Source organism: Lepidochelys kempii, chromosome 9 (genome assembly GCF_965140285.1).
Source record: "Lepidochelys kempii isolate rLepKem1 chromosome 9, rLepKem1.hap1, whole genome shotgun sequence".
Lineage (NCBI taxonomy): Eukaryota > Metazoa > Chordata > Testudines > Cheloniidae > Lepidochelys > Lepidochelys kempii.
Window position 1 is genome coordinate 47,545,512 of NC_136388.1, and position 16,073 is coordinate 47,561,584.

Below are 16,073 nucleotides of genomic sequence, written 5' to 3' on the forward strand. Positions count from 1 at the left end.
TCTTGCCACAAGGTAGCTAGCTGGGAGGACCACTTGTCATTGAGCCAACTTAGTCACTTTGTGTCCTGTAATATGTTCCTGTGTGTTAGAAGCTGCAAAGAAAGGACGCATCATCTCAGATGTGGAAGACTCTGATAGCGATGCATCAGAGAAATCTGATAAAAGAAAAAAGAATGCTGTAGCATCAGATAGTGAAGAAGAGGAGGAGAGCAAGGACAGCGCTGGAAAGAAAAAAGAAGAGAAGGATCTTTTTGGGAGTGATAGTGAATCAGGAAATGAACAAGAGTAAGTAAGTTTCTTTCTAAATGTGAATTCCTATAGGGCAGAGGTGGGCAAACTACGGCCCGCAGGACCGTCCTGCCCGGCCCCTAAGCTCCTGGCCCAGGAGGCTAGCCCCCGGCCCCTCCCCTATTGTCCCCCCTCAGCCTCACCTCGCCTGCCGCCGGCACAATGCTCTGGGCGGTGGGGCTGCAGAGCCCGGCCTGACCTGGTGCTCTGTGCTGCACGGCGCAGCTGCCTGTCCTGGTGCAGTGGCGCTGCCAGCCACCGGTGCTCCAGGCAGCGCAGTAAGGGGGCAGGGGAGTTTGGGGGGTGGTCAGGGGCGTGGATAGGGGTCGGGGCAGTCAGAGGGTGGGGGTTGAATGGGGGCAGGGGCCCTGGAGGGGCAGTCAGGAAGGAGAGGGGGGGTTGGATTGGGTGTTGGGGGGGCAGTTAGGGGCGGGAGGTCCGGGGGCGGTCAGGGGACCGACAGCAGGGGGAGTGGATAGGGCAGGGGTCCCCGGGGGGCTGTCAGGGAACAGGGGGGGTTGGATGGAGCAGGAGTCCCAGGGGGGCCATCAGGGGGCGAGAAGTGGGGGGGGGTCGGATAGGGGGCTGGGCCATGCTTGGCTGTTTGGGGGAGGCACAGCCTCCCCTAACTGGCCCTCCATACAATTTTGGAAACCTGAGGCGGCCCTCAGGCCAAAAAGTTTGCCTGCCCCTGTTATAGGTTAATGAACAGTGGGGTTTGCCTCAAATAAAAAAGGATGAGTCCCAATAACAGTATGAATGTCCACAGGAAGATCACGTTAGGTTTTTTTATAGGTTTCTGATATTCCGACAATTACATTAGTAATTGCCCAGCAAGCTTTGTTCTAGTCATTGTCATATTATTCTTGGGTTATCTGTTAGAAATGGAGAATATAAGCATATTACTATTACTTTTGCAGGAACCTGATTGCAGATATATTTGGTGAATCTGGTGATGAAGAGGAGGAGGAATTTACAGTAAGTATGTAAACCCCTGGACAATGGATCTGGTTCAGTTTTATTATTATTAATTTATATTTTAGGAGCCTAGGAGCCCCAGTCATGGACCAGGACCCCATTGTGCTAGGTGCTGTATAAATAGAACAAAAAGACAGTCCTTGCCTGAAGCAGTTTACAATCTTAAGTATAAGCCAGGTCATCAGGTGGATACAGATAGACCAATGGGGGAGCACAAGGAAACAATGAGACAGCATTGGCCAGCATTATAGCTACCCATTGTTTTAGAAGCTTGTCTGTATGTTGTGTTAATCCAGAGCAGTTATTCCACTTTAAATTCACACTTTACCTTATTCCAGAATAACTTTCATGTGTAGACAAGCCCTGAGTCTGTCTCAGATTCATTGAGGCAGTTCATGAATTAGGTGGTCTTGTCAGCGCTTGCTGTTTGGAGAGTACTGTCTGTGTAAGAATCCTTGTTGTAGATGAGAAAAGCGTTGGCCTGGGTTTAGAGACTAGCATGAAGAAGAGAACAGTAAAAAGAGAGTGCATGTATTGTGTAAATTGAGAAGATGTGAGTAAATATACAAAAATAACTCCCCACATTGACTTGCACTGACTTTACCACCAGGGTTTTAACCAGGAGGATTTGGAAGAAGAGAAAGCCGAGGCAGAGATGAAAGAGACAGCAGATGATTCAGACTCTGATGACAACATCAAAAGAGGGAAACAGTAAGTCCATGTGTAGACATGGCAATGGGTTAATTTTATTTTCTTTCAGACAACTATATATCCCCCTTCCCACCATCCAGCATGTGATTTCATGTGACAGGGATCCTCAGAGGCTGAATGGGCTGCCTGCTGGCTTAGAAAGGCCAGGGACCTCATTCAAGTAACATGTTTTGCCACTAGGCCACCAAATCAGCTCCTCTTTCTTTTCCTTTTCTAACCTGCTTTTGTCAGTGACTTCTGAGCCCATAGCAAACCACATGTGCTGTTCCTGAGGAGGATAGTTCCCCATCAGAAGCTGAGTGAAACTGACATCTAATCAGTTCATTCTCAGTTTTTGATGGCCCACTGGTGAAGTTCTACATGTAGGAACATTGGAGGCATAGGTGTGATATTCTACTAGTTCAGGTGATGAGGTGTTGAAGGAGATACAATCAGTATGTTTCCTCTTCCTTCCTATGCTTTTGCATATTTCTCCTCTAGTAACAGAGCACCACATCTGTGTTGCAGCTGCTTCAGCATAGAGCCTTTCCCCTACAAGTACAGCAGAGTGAAATGGATCCTTGTCAGTTTCATACTGCTGCTATGGGCAGGTGAGCAAAATAGGATTTATTTCCTGACTATAAACCAGTGCATAGGATAAGGATCGACTACACACCTCTCTCCAATGTAGCCTTTCCACAATTCACAGGAATCCAGTTCTATACCATTTACATTCTGTTCAAAAATGGCATCTTCTGTTCAAAAGTGGCCAATATTGCTGTGTAGTGTCTTGAGAAGGCTGACAAAAATTTGTGGTGAGGACTAGGTTAATATTCCTACTTTCACTTGTAATCTTAGCAGATTTGAACTCTGGACTTTGTACGTGTATGTTCTTTGGTTGTTTCAACAATCGTAAGGTTCTTACTGTAGATTTTGTCGATGTTGGATCGCTTATCACTCACAATCTTTGTTTACCCATCCTGTGAGAAACCCTGCTAAATGTAACCACACCAAACCCATAGAATACAGTACAATTTTTATAATATCTCCCTTGGGAGTTTGAGAGAGAGAAATATGCATAAGCTTAGTGGAAAACTGTATTTCAGAAGAAGAAAGCTAATACAGTTTTCACAAAGATTTCTGTGAGACCATGGAAATCACTTAGCCTCTTTCTCTGCCAGTTTTTCACACTATGTGGTATGGATATTGTCTACCTCACAAGGATATAATGAGGCTTGCTCAGTGTTTGTAGAGCACTTGGAGATCCTTGGATGGATTGCATTATAAAAGTGTGCAAAACTGTTACCTGCAGATAGAGAAAAGAAAGGGGAAGGCTCCTAATCACACTTTTAGTAAACTCTTTTCCTGCATTTCAGTATGGACTTCATGTCAGATTTTGAGATGATGCTACAAAGAAAGAAGAGCATGAGTGGCAAGCGCAGACGAAATCGTGATGGTGGGACATTTATTAGTGATGCAGATGATGTAGTCAGTGCTATGATTGTTAAAATGAATGAAGCTGCAGAGGTGAGTTTTCTCATGTGCCAGGAATATTGGTTAAGTTCCCTTTCTGCTCACTGGGAAAGTAATTGTTTTCAGCATAATATAAGAAGCAATCTTATGTTCAGTAGTAGTACGCTGCGAACAGCTGAAAGTTTCAATATCCAAATACTTTACTGTTGCATCAAAGAATCCTTTTGCTTATCTGAATTTCAAAGTTTTCTGCTGTTGAAAATTAGAATAAAACTGGTGCTTATGGTCTAACTACTAAAAATTGTTTAACTTTGTTAAGCCAGTTATGTCTAGAGTTTTATGTATTTACTTGTTTTTTTTATGTCTGCTACCTTGGATACTCAGTGTATTTCTCAAGTTTCAATCAATGTTAATTTTATTATAACATTACTTGAATATATAGCACCATTTGTGTGTTTGCTCTTCTAGATAAGCTTCTTGGGGTTGAAACCTTCTTTAGATTACCTACAGCATTGCTAATAACAGCACACCATGGTAGATGATGGCAACACATCAGAATTATGGGAAAGGAACAGCTGATGGCTGCATCCTTTCTCAAGGAAAGCAGATTATGCATATTTAGTGTATTTTTGTTGCCGTTTTTGGCTCTGAGTATCTATGTAAGGTTGTACTCTAGGGAGGATATGTAGTGTAGAGATTGTAAAGGTAACCAAAGAAGTTTTAGGGAGGGAATTAAGTCGTTTGAAACATGAGAAGGAGGAGACTTTTCCAGGCTTACAAGATGGCGGAAAAGGCAGTGAATCACATTGAGAAAGTGAGACTGAAAGAAACAGGAGGTGCAGACGTGAGAGGGAAAAGTCCGGAAGATGAGAAATGAAATGTAGAAGAAAGCTGTGTAGAGCCTTGATGGTAAGGATAAGATGCCAGTGAAGTGTCTCAAATAGAGTGATAAGGTTGGAACATTGGAAAGAAGAAAGATTTTCAATTCCAGCATGTTGTATAGTCTTGAGAGTAAGAGGTGGGAAAGGAAGTTGTTGTATTAGTCAACATGAGAGGTGACCAAGGCACAGGTCTGTTGACTGTAATGGGATTTCTTTGCATGTGTGAAGTCAGGCCCTTCACACAAATCTTTTTAGGATCAAAGCCTTTGATAATAAGCCCTTTGGAACTGGGACCACATCTTTCTGTTGGTTTTCTGAAGTACCCAAGCATGTATCTGGGTGGTGGTAAATTTAGTAATGTAATGTGTTGTGCTTTGCCCAAAACTTCTAGGTTAAATTAGCTCTTTACATAGAACACATGTGTGTTGTCTTATGTTTTTTGTTGCCTTTATACTTACATTTTATATAACTAATGTATTATTTGAGTAGGACGTTTTGTGTCTTTTATTAAATAGCTCTAGAGATTAGCTACCCATGTATAATGTGCAGAACTTGTTACAAAACTCTAAATTAGGTTCTGGAATTACAATGGAACTGAAGCAGAAAAAGTGATTCATTTTTCTGGGAATTTCCCCTTTCATATTTACCATCTTTTAAGGAAAACGTTGACTACCAAAGTTTGAGACTCCTTAGAGAAATCTTTCTTTAAAGCAGGTTTTAGGGCCACATGAAGTCAAGAGTTGCTCCACAACTGGGGTTTGGGTACATCTCAATTAGTGAATTGTCCTCCTTCAAGGGTTAATATCGTTTCCCAGATAGCCATGTTACTGCAAGAAAAGGCAAATCATTTTGCTATGAATGTCTGAAGAGTTGGGGTTTATTGCTACTGTACTCTTCTTTTGAATGACTTACTTTGAAATTCTCTCTTCATGAACTCCCCACAGGAAGATAGACAGCTGAATACACAGAAGAAACCAGCACTAAAAAAGTTAACTTTGCTACCAACTGTAGTTATGCACCTTAAAAAGTAAGTGTTTGATTCTACCCATTACTTACTCTCCTGCGGAATATTGGGAAGGCTACATATATTAACTCTCTGGTGATGCTGAGTGTGTGCTAAAAAAACCAGATTCCTTTCTGTTCTAGCTACAATGTGCTGGAGTTAAGTGGCTTTTCAGAAAGATAATTTAAAAAAAAAAATCCCTTATCTTGAAATGATTTAAAATGTGTTGCCATGCTGAGGATACAATGTATAGAAACCACATACATTACATGTGAAGTAATGGCTGTCTGGCTTTCCCCTGTTTAATCTTTGCTGAGATGCTTGATAGCTTTGGTTTCTTTCAATAGTTTGAGTAGTTTTATAGATCTCAGTTGCTGTTTGGAACAAGTTTTCCTTTAGTTCTGTAGCTTATATCAGGGGTTCTCAACCTTTTTCTTTCTTAGGGCCCCCCAAAATACTATAAAAACTCCATGGCCCACTGTGCCACAACAGCTGTTTTTCTCCATATACAAGCCAGGGCCAGCATTAGGCAGTAGCAATTAGGGCAGTTGCCAGGGACCACATGCCACGGGACCCTGCAAAGCTTAGTTGCTCAGGCTTCAGTGTCAGCCCCAGGTGGCAGGGCTCAGGGCGGGGCTTCATCTTTCTGCCCTGGGCCCCAGCAAGTCTAATGCCAGCCTTGCTTGGCAGACCCCCTGAGACCTAGCTCGTGGCTTTCCCAGTGGGTCCTGGACCCCTGGTTGAGAACCACTGGCTTATGTCATAAGTTTTGGAGTAAGAGGAGATTGAAGGGGTCACTTTCCCTGTATTCGGGAGCCACTATAGAGTAGTCTCTGTTGTGGAGAAACCAGGAGCAAGGCCCAAGTCTTGTAAGTGGATGTGTCTGTGCAGCAAGAGGAGTAGGTGTTTTTTAGAGCTTGAATTCAGCAGTTCTCTGAAGTAGGACATAGCTGTTCCTGAAACTCTGACCTTCCTTTATTCTAAACTTTCCAGACAGGATCTTAAGGAAACTTTCATTGACAGTGGTGTGATGTCGGCCATCAAAGAGTGGCTTTCCCCTCTTCCAGATCGGAGTCTACCAGCACTAAAGATACGTGAGGAGCTCTTGAAGATCCTGCAAGAGGTTAGAAGCTGGTGCCTAGCTGTTTGCCTTCGACTGACTTGCACCCTGCATGTTGAATCTGTTCGTTAGTGATGAGTAAGGCTACGTTTTAGTCATGGGTATTTTTAGTAAAAGTCATGGACAGGTCATGGGCAGTACAGGAAAGTTCATGGTCCGTGACCTGTCCATGACTTGTACTATATACCCCTGACTAAAACTTGGGTGTTCTGGGGCAAGGGGTGGCCCAGGACCCCCGCTGCAGTGGGGGAGGAAGGAGAGGGGGAAGGGGGCTGGCAGGCTCCCTACCCAGCCCTGAGACCCCCCAACCCCCCACCCAAACTACTGCTGCTGCTACAGGGGGGTGGGCGCGCAGGCGCGGTAGCCTGAGACTGCCCTAGCAGCAGTTGGTGCGGCTGGCCAGGGGGCTGCCTGAGCAGCTCAGGCAAGCTGCACCGGCTGTTGCACTTCCCTGACCTCCGTGACAGATTTGCAGCCTTACTGATGAGCCTTTATGAACTTTTAACCCAGAATATACATTTCAGGAAATGGCATGTGCAGGTAGTAGTGAGATGCAGTATGGATGCGGCTATCAACTGACCATAGTGGGAGGCCTAGGGAGGAGCAAACTCAGAAACAAATGTTGAGTTTGCTGTAAGAGATTTTTTCTATCTCGTATAAATGTTGTCTGGCTGAACAAAGCTTGGCATGAGGGCAGCTAGGAAACTTCAGTTCTTTAATCCTGATCACTGTTTTTAATTTTTCCCTTATTTACTCTATTAAACAAGTAATTATGCTAATCCCTGGCCATAAAACTGAGAGAAACAACCCACAGAGAGATCTTTTTGTCATGATCAACAAACTATTGCTTCAGAGCCAGATTAATATGATCGTGGGTTCTTAACAAAAGAGTATTTTCTTTTAGGAACTTCAGACCACTTTATTTAAGAAACAAAGTTAATATTTGTAAGAAAAATTGTCAGGGTAAGTTAACATGCCAAATGTCGAGAGAAATAAGAACAACAACCTTTAATTGTTTAGAGGTAGATTGCAGTTCCAAGACTGCTGTTTGATTAAAAAAGGTCTCTGGAGTGCTTTTATAGCTATGATGACAATAGCAAGTTAGTAACAAAATATATACTCTGCTTTCAGTTTTGTATAGGTAACTATTGGGCTTAGTTTTATTACTATCTGGCACCAATAAGATCAGATCATTCCTGGTTTACTGAATATCTTTCTGTCCTCCAGCTGCCTAGTGTGAGCCAAGAGACCCTGAAGCACAGTGGAATTGGGCGAGCTGTGATGTACCTCTACAAGCACCCCAAGGAGTCAAGACCCAACAAGGACATGGCAGGGAAGCTAATCAGTACGTAAATCTCCCCCTACGACACCATGTCTGCTCATGGAGGTCTTATTTTAGCGTTTAACCTCTGTTTCCTCCACACACTGATTTTATCTTCTATGTAGAGCAAATTGAACTGGTGATATAAGAGAATCTATATGATTGTAGATTAATATCTATAACATTGCTTTACATGTTCAAATCTCTGACAAGACATTGTGTTACATTTAGTCTTTGTTTTTATTATAAAACCTGAAGGACTGTAAGTTATAGTCTGTATGGAGCAGAACAGGTATACCTTATCTTTAAGGCTAAGATTTTGCCACAGCGGTCACAGAAGTCACAGAATCCATGACTCCCAAAGACCTCCATGACTTCAGCCCCGGCAGCTGGGAGCTGCATGGTCCTGCCACCTCCCACAGTGGCAAGGAGCTGTGAGGCAACCCCGCCACCTGTGGCAGCGCACTTCTCCGCACCTCTCCGCCCAGCAGGGCTTGGGGGACCCCGCACCTCTCCGGCCAGCAGGACAGGGGGGACCCCGCAGCTCCCAGCCACCTCGCAGCTGCCAAGGCCCTTCCCATTTTATCATGGATATTTTTAGTAAGTCAGGGACAGGTCACCGTTTCTGTGCATTTTTCTTTATTGCCCAGGACCTGTCTGACTTTTTCACTAGAAGTATCCATGACAAAATCTTAGACTTAATTATCTGAAACCACATCTGCTATGACGCGTTGTAATTCCTTGACACTCATGACACTAAATACTTTTTCCAAAGCCCTCTAGATGGGCAAGAACTCACTTTATAATCAGATAGGTTGGGTTTCAGAAGTCACTTTGTTCTGACATATATGAGACACTAAAAGTGGTTAAAACCCTATTTGTTAAAAAGACAAGCAGCACAAACACTTGCCTTAAGGTGTTGCAAATTGCATTTAGACCCATTGAACTTCCCTGTAGGTAAAACATAGGTGCCCAGTGATACTGTTTCTGCATTGAAATGTTTCTTTTTACAGATGAATGGTCTCGACCCATCTTTGGCCTTACCTCAAACTACAAAGGAATGACAAGGGAGGAAAGGGAGCAGAGGGATTTGGAACAGATGCCTCAGCGAAGGCGATTGAGCAGGTAGGAGTTGTAAATATGGATGGGCAAAAAGAATGTTGTGAATCTGAGACTCTGTTTAGGAAATCTGACCAATATGGTAGATCAGATAACTTGCTAGATGAAGTGTTAGGGGAAACCTGCAGGCTTCCTCTAAGCCAGGGTGGCAACCTGTGGCTCCAGAGCCACATGTGGCTCTTCAGAAGTTAATATGTGGCTCCTTGTATACGCACCGACTCCAGGGCTGGAGCTACAGGTGCCAACTTTCCAATGTGGCAGGGGGGTGCTCAATGCTTAACCCCTTGCTCTGCCATAGGTCCTGCCCCCACTCCACCCCTTCCCATGCCCTCGCTCCTCCTCCTTCTCCCCCCTCCCCCCCAGCCTCCTGCATGCCACAAAACAGCTGATCGGGAGGTGCGGGGAGGGAGGGAGAGGGAAGTGCTGATCGGCGGGGTTGATGTGGGGCTGCTGACTTACTATTGTGGCTCTTTGGCAATGTACATTGGTAAATTCTGACTCATTCTCAGGCTCAGGTTGGCCACCCCTGCTCTAAGCAATCCTTCCCCCTTAGTAGATTGCTGTTGTCTTTACCCTTGTCCAATTTAAAATGTGTTGCAAGATTTTCTACACTGGATAATGAACAGAGGTTTTCCTTTCTAAGTTTGGGGCCCTCCTGACTGTTCTCTCAGCATGAAGCCCCATGTGTGACAGTAGTCAAGTTGCTGTTATTTTAATCTATCCAGAAAATCTACTCCTTTTCTCAGACAGACGTGATAATCATTCTGTTGCTGCTATCACAACCAGGAATCCCATGCAGGTTAATTCCTGTAATGTGTTGCTATAGCACTCTTTACTTGAAATTCACCAAGTGGTTGCTCTGGTTCCTTGAGAGTAGCAGTGGTGTTGGTTATGCCTGCTCTCCATGATCTAGACTGAGTGCCAGCATGCCAAAGAGTATGGTTGAAGGACTTAGTATTGGTAAATATTGCTATTCATAATCTTGGCTCTAAGAAGTTGAGTAATTGCTTCTTGCTTTGCCATCATCTGGCAGTTGGGTCAGCCTAAGTTACAAGCCACCACTTGTTTTTGCAGACTTACTCTTGTTTATGGTTTTGGCCTCCTCCTTTGTTCTGCAAACTTTTTGTATCTGTGAAGACTTTTTTTAAATAGACTTGGTCCCTTTTTATTTGGAGTGAATTTGCCCAAGAGTTATGGGGTTTGCCCTTGTAGCACTCCTTTAGGTTGGTTTGTGTTCTGTTTGAGCTGTTGGATCTTATTTTAATTGTGGGGGGCGGGGGGAGTTATTTTATTGTATAGTTCATAGATACATCTCCAGAGCAACCTCAAATATTTTGAATACATGGGGGAGAGGCTGATATGATAGGTGGTCTTTGTCCTATGGAGGAAACCCTGTATTTGTCTGCAGCTGTAACATTCTGCTTTGTCTGTACAGTTCTGGCGGTCAGACCCCTCGCAGAGACCTGGAGAAGGTGTTAACAGGAGAAGAAAAGTAAGTTCTCTCTCTTGTTTTTTTTTTTGGGGGGGGGGGCAGCATCCTAGCAATGATGACAAGACTATCTGTAGACTCTTCAGTGCAGCTGTTTGTTTTGTAATGGAAATGCAGATGCTTGAAGTGGTGTTGCTTTGTGTTTTTAAAGGTGACAGAAAATACAGTTGATTGTATATCTCTCTGTGTGAGAGTGATCTGTTTAACATATATACTTTCTTTTGTTCCCGCAGAGCTCTTAGACCTGGTGATCCTGGATTTTGTGCTCGTGCAAGGGTTCCAATGCCCTCCAACAAGGATTATGTGGTCAGACCCAAGTGGAATGTAGAAATGGAATCTTCCAGGGTAAGCCACAAAGCAAAGGGAAGAAATTAGTCTCTTATGCTGATTCTGTATCTAGAAACTCTGTGGTTAAGACTGAGAATCAATTGATCCTTTAATCACTGCTATATTATTTCAGGTGCCATTGGTCCTTGTGCACCACTTTACTGTTAAACATCTATTGTAGTCTAAGGGACCATAAGTGCTGGTCATAGGTGGACTCTCTAAATCCTATTAAATGGTTCCTTATCTCATATAACATCAAATGAAAATCAATAACTGACAGAGAGGAACAAGCTATTTATATTCAGGTTAAGGCTGTGACTGCAAACCCATTGCTCTAGACCATCTTGCAGTCAATGTCTCTTACTATAACACCTCTTACTCCCTCCCAAGTTTTAGTATCTTGGCCCTCCTGTTGGTTTTCCCAGAGCTATGAGGAATCAAACACTTGGTAAGTATTAACATTCTGCCACTAAATGAGGCCCATGAATTCCACCTTGGTTCATCCATTTATCTTGTACAGGTTAATTCATAGAGATGTCAGTGTCTTCATATGGCAAATCAAATGTAAGAGGAAGGAGAGATCATTAAATTCTGCTGTCATCATTTTTCCTTCCTTTCATTAATTGAGATGTTGTTCTAGCCTGGGACTGTTAAAAAAGGTATTAGTCGCTTGGAAAAGCACAAGAGACGATTTGCTGAACAGAAACGACTCAGCAACGTGCATCGGGCCATCAAATTCAGCATTGAAGGCAACAGGATGCCCCTATAGCCCTGACACTCTGCCTTCCCCAAGTTTTAGAGGTATCTTTTAAGGGAGGTATGAACAGTGCATGTGCTCCAGTTGGCAGTCTGCACATCCAATGGAAGTAGTGTGAATTCACTAACCTGCACATAGGAAGCTCGTCTCTTTTAATCTCTGTAATGTCTGAACTGTGACCTACAATTGTGCAAATTGATGCAGAAAATAATCTGATGTAGCATATAACTTCTGCCATGATCCTGCCATTACAATTTCCACATGCCCTGATGGCAGGTATTATTTAAAATACCTGCCTACAAAAATACCTTTGGTAGGCATCTAAATAAAAAGGAACCAACCTTTGAGTAATCTGAGATGAGCAGGTGTGGCATTATAAAACATGTTCATGTTTTAATTAGAGCCTCCAATTTAATTTAAACAGTTACTGAGGAAATGACACAGAACTAGCATTTTTAGCCCTTACTTTAGTACCTCATTGCTACTCCATAATAACCTCTGTGGCTGAGTTTTTAGTAGTGTGAACAAGATCCAAAAGAAGAAACCCTTCAACCCTTTTTGGCCTCCCAAGTTATTTGTGTTGCAAGGCCTTAAGGAGTAAGTGACAGTATAAGGCAAAAAAATCTTCTGAGGACTGGGCGAAGACTGATCCTCTGCTGAGAATCTGTGGTGGAGAGAGAACAACCAGTAAATATTAACCAGAATTTCTTTTGACAACTTAGTTTCTATATTCCAGTTCTTTGAGCAGGAATGGCAGAAATTGGTGGCTAGAAAAGATAGTGCAAATAATGCTGGAATAGCCCTGCCATTCTTGAGCTTCCGATTTCACTTTTTAAAAAATTATTGTAGAAAATAAATGAAAAAGCAGAGAAGCCCTGCATGTAATTCCAGTCGGGAATCGGTTTTCTCTCTCTATTGTGGATAGAATGTCTTTCTGGATCTAGGAGTTGGAGAGCTGCTACCCTACTAATAGTCCGAACCTGATTATGGACTGAATAGCATTTGGATTCCCAGCGAGTAAAAGCTGAGCTTCTGAAGAGATGTTTCTATCAGATCTCCCAAACCCTTTTCTTTTCCTGAGTCTCCATAATTTTTTATTACTGCACGTTGTGTTGTGATACATTCTGAATACTCATCCCTTCCAGGAAATCTTGCTTATTGACTGGAAGGGCCTTGCTGTTGTACAGTGCCTTTATAGTCTGTTTGTGCAAAATAACTTACCTGCTGCTGCATCCCAGCCTTACGGTTGCAAATAGTCAAAATAGAGAAATGAAATGCAAGCACACTTGTAATAGTAATACTTTGTGGTCAGTTTTTCTCAGGCATTTTTTCTCCTTTTCAGTTACATTTCCCAGTATTCTCCAGTCTTGTTGGTGCCTATTACAGTGATCTGTAGAATCACCAATTATCACCAAGTGTGGTCATGTCCTCACATCAGCCACCACCAGGAAACCTGCAGTTTATGAAGCTGTGATGAAATGTACTTCTGGCACTAGATCAGCTTTTCTCAAATGCGGTCACCAGGGGCTTTTCTTGCGGCCACAGTCTCCTGGGTGGTGGGTGATAGGGGGCAAAGCAGCAGCCTCTCCCCCAGGGTCGCCAGCAGGGATTGGTCCCTGCCCCCTTCTGGAGCCAGGTGACCAGTGTGAGTTTCCCCACCTTCCTGGGGGTGGTGGGGCTTGGGCTTCAGCCCTGGGGTGGTGGGTGGGCAGCAGGTTCTGTCTCCCAGCCACAGGGCTTTGGGCTCTGGCCCCAGGCTCACCCTGACGTTGCCCCAAGTTCCCGCTGCCTCCTCCAGCCCCCACTCGTGCAGTGGGGCTCCAGACCTGGACTCTCCTCCCCATTGCCCTGACCCCCACTGCCTCCTCCACCCCCAATCCAGGCCCACCTGCCTCCTTACCTACCTCCCCATCCAGGATTTAATTTGTCCCCCAGCTTGCTGGGGATGAGTAAGTCTGCTGTGAAAAGTGATATTAACAAATACACAGATATCACTTTTCACAAAGGCAGACTTACTAGCTAGAAAGTCTTAAAACAAACAAAAAAAGCAAAACAGGCAAAGCACCTTATTTGTGTTTCTATTCTGTTTAGGTCCAGTAAGGAATAGAAACCCTACATAAATAGATTACAATGATTTGGACATGTATATGTGCATATTTATTTGTTTTTCCTAAAGTTAATAAAGTATTTTAGGAAAAATTGTCAGAGCGGCCACCAGCAAGAGTTGGTGGCCACACTCTGAGGCCACCTAAGATTTTGTTGTGAGAACCTCTGCACTAGATTGTTTAATGCAGTTTTTAAGAACTATTCTAAATTGTGCATTTAGCTAGCATGTGGACAATGAAGTGGCCACTTTACTTTCCTTATTCTGAAAGCTTTTATTGTGTGCTGTGTGTGTTTGCAGTGCACATACTTGTGGGATTCCTCTGTCCCAAAAAATCTTTTGGAATTTTTCTGGAACTTTATCAGACCCCTCATTACAGGGCAACAGGTGCTGGAAGACTTAAGAATGCATGCTTCATCTTTCTTGAAGCTCTGGGTTTTCTTGTTTTTTTAAGTGGTAACTAAGTTTTTAAATTATTTTTTTAGTACCAAGGCACCTCTAAGAAAGGGGTAAGTCGACTGGACAAACAGATGCGGAAGTTCACAGATATCAGGAAAAAAAGCAGATCAGCCCACGCAGTGAAAATCAGTATTGAAGGCAATAAGATGCCATTGTGACCCTTCACAGAATACTCTGTGATCTCTGCTGAGAGATCTGCACCCACAGACTCTTTGGAGACCTTGAAATTTTTTAACAAATTGTTTTTTTAGTGTATCTTTAAATTGTTTGTTCAGCTTCTGATATAAAATGTTGTCTGAGGATTGTGAATCCTGGAACTTTTTCCTCCTGACTGTATTTAAATTTGTTCTGTTGTGTCCTTTGTACAGATCAAATACTTGTGTACTGCTGCCCACTTTAGACAATAAAATATCCGTCTGTTTTTTGGGGGGTGTCTGTTGATTGGTCAAAGGGGTGGGGTGAGGGGACATCCAGGCCAAGGCAGTAAATACCTAGGAACAAGCAGTAATTGTGAATTCTGTTCATACCATCTTGCTCTTCCATTTTTTCCTTTAGTTTAGTTTAATTACCTACTCTGCCTTTGGAGAGCTGTAGCTGTCTCCCCCTAGTAATTTTTCATCACATGGTTTAGACCCCAAGAAGATGAGACTTGTGTGCAGGTCTAAACATTTGGAGCTTTGTAGAGCTGAAACTGCCAGTGACTCAAATGATTGGTTGACCTAAGATTGCACAGCATTTAAAAATCGCTAGTCATCACTGATAAAAGATGAAGGCAAAATCTTTAAGGGTGAATGATACAGAGCAAATGGCTGCAGTTGATGAGCAGTGAAGTACGATGTCATCTTAACGAAAGAAAATTGGCCTTAGTTCGGTTACTTTTGTGGTCTTAAAACCTGAGGTATAAGGGTGAATCTTTAGGAGAGCAAGTGTGCTCAATATTTTCTTTACTAAATGGCCCATAAAACCCTTAGATGATCATGCTGCTATTTCTTCTTTGCGGCAAAAAAACTAGAGTGGACTTGTGTACCTCAATCTCTGAAGCTGTTCTTGGTGTCTGCAGAACTGGGGCTGAGAGAGAGAGAGGGTTCTGGTCCCTGCAGGAGGTTTGGAGTTCAGTGAGAAAACAATGATCTTTCCAAGTAAGCACATAAAAATCTCTGTGGATACACAGTGAGTTTCCTGAGGCAGGAGTTTGGTTGCCTTTTGTATGGAGAAAACACTTAGCATGCTGTGGCTTCTGTTGGAAAAAATGAGATCCTGGCCACTGGATGCTTTCTCTTCAAGTTTGTTCCCTCTGAAACTGAGCTTGGCCCATGGGCATAAAAAATAAAGGAAGGCCTGATGTGAGAAGTAGCAGGTACCTGACAATGTCACAGAAGCAAACCCATGGACTCTGATCTAGAGCCTATTATTTGAATTTGAGTTGTAGGCTGTTGCATTGACTTGCATGGCTTTCTGTACAGTCTGTTCAACTACATCCTTCTTATGGGATGCTGAAAATAGATTTAGTTTAAAAATTCCTTGGAAAAAGGTGCAGCCAAATTCCATTTCTGCTACATAAGTGTATGCAACTCTATGGAAACCCATGAAGTTGCACGGTTTGTGTCAGGGCTAAATTTGGCCCTTATGTGTTGGAACTTCCTTTTTCAACTGCTGGGATTTTTCCTGTGTCATTGATGCATGAGTTTTTTGCCAGTACTTTAGGCGTATTTGCTTCATGGTTGAATGAAGCAGTCTGTTACTACCCACATAGGGGAGGGTTGAAATTTAAAATTGCAGATTGTACGTACTTCCACTTAACTGGCCCAAGAGTTGATTGCCTTTCCTGCAATGAACAGACTTTCATGGGTATTAAATAATCTTTAAAGTTGCATTTGATTCTCCCCTGAGCAAGTGACAATTAGAGGTTGAATGCTTTGAGGAGTGTGGGCGAAGGGACACAGATTTCTATTAATTTGTACTCCTATTTTTGTAACTCTGAAAATTGAATAGTAAATTTGAATGTTTGGTTTCATAAGGCCTTAAAAAAAATTAAAGGAGGAAGGAATTCTTCTCCATCACCTT

The 16,073-nt window shown here is 43.1% G+C and overlaps 1 protein-coding gene across 4 annotated transcripts in view; it reads left to right on the plus strand.

Annotated features, from left to right (window-relative positions):
- IWS1 (interacts with SUPT6H, CTD assembly factor 1) overlaps positions 1 to 14,433 on the plus strand; it is a 29,400-nt gene extending 14,967 nt beyond the window's left edge. For 3 of the 4 annotated variants that reach the window (XM_073360174.1, XM_073360176.1, XM_073360175.2), the window contains 11 exons: positions 90 to 285; positions 1,209 to 1,266; positions 1,877 to 1,977; positions 3,333 to 3,483; positions 5,255 to 5,337; positions 6,307 to 6,436; positions 7,661 to 7,778; positions 8,768 to 8,879; positions 10,309 to 10,365; positions 10,596 to 10,707; positions 14,036 to 14,433. In XM_073360174.1, coding sequence (XP_073216275.1) covers positions 90 to 285; positions 1,209 to 1,266; positions 1,877 to 1,977; positions 3,333 to 3,483; positions 5,255 to 5,337; positions 6,307 to 6,436; positions 7,661 to 7,778; positions 8,768 to 8,879; positions 10,309 to 10,365; positions 10,596 to 10,707; positions 14,036 to 14,167 — 1,250 coding nt within the window. In that variant the 3' untranslated portion in view covers positions 14,168 to 14,433. Of the gene's footprint in view, positions 1 to 89; positions 286 to 1,208; positions 1,267 to 1,876; positions 1,978 to 3,332; positions 3,484 to 5,254; positions 5,338 to 6,306; positions 6,437 to 7,660; positions 7,779 to 8,767; positions 8,880 to 10,308; positions 10,366 to 10,595; positions 10,708 to 11,329 lie in introns of all 4 variants that reach the window. The other variant, XM_073360177.2, reaches the window with a different exon arrangement.
- The last annotated feature ends 1,640 nt before the right edge of the window (positions 14,434 to 16,073 follow it).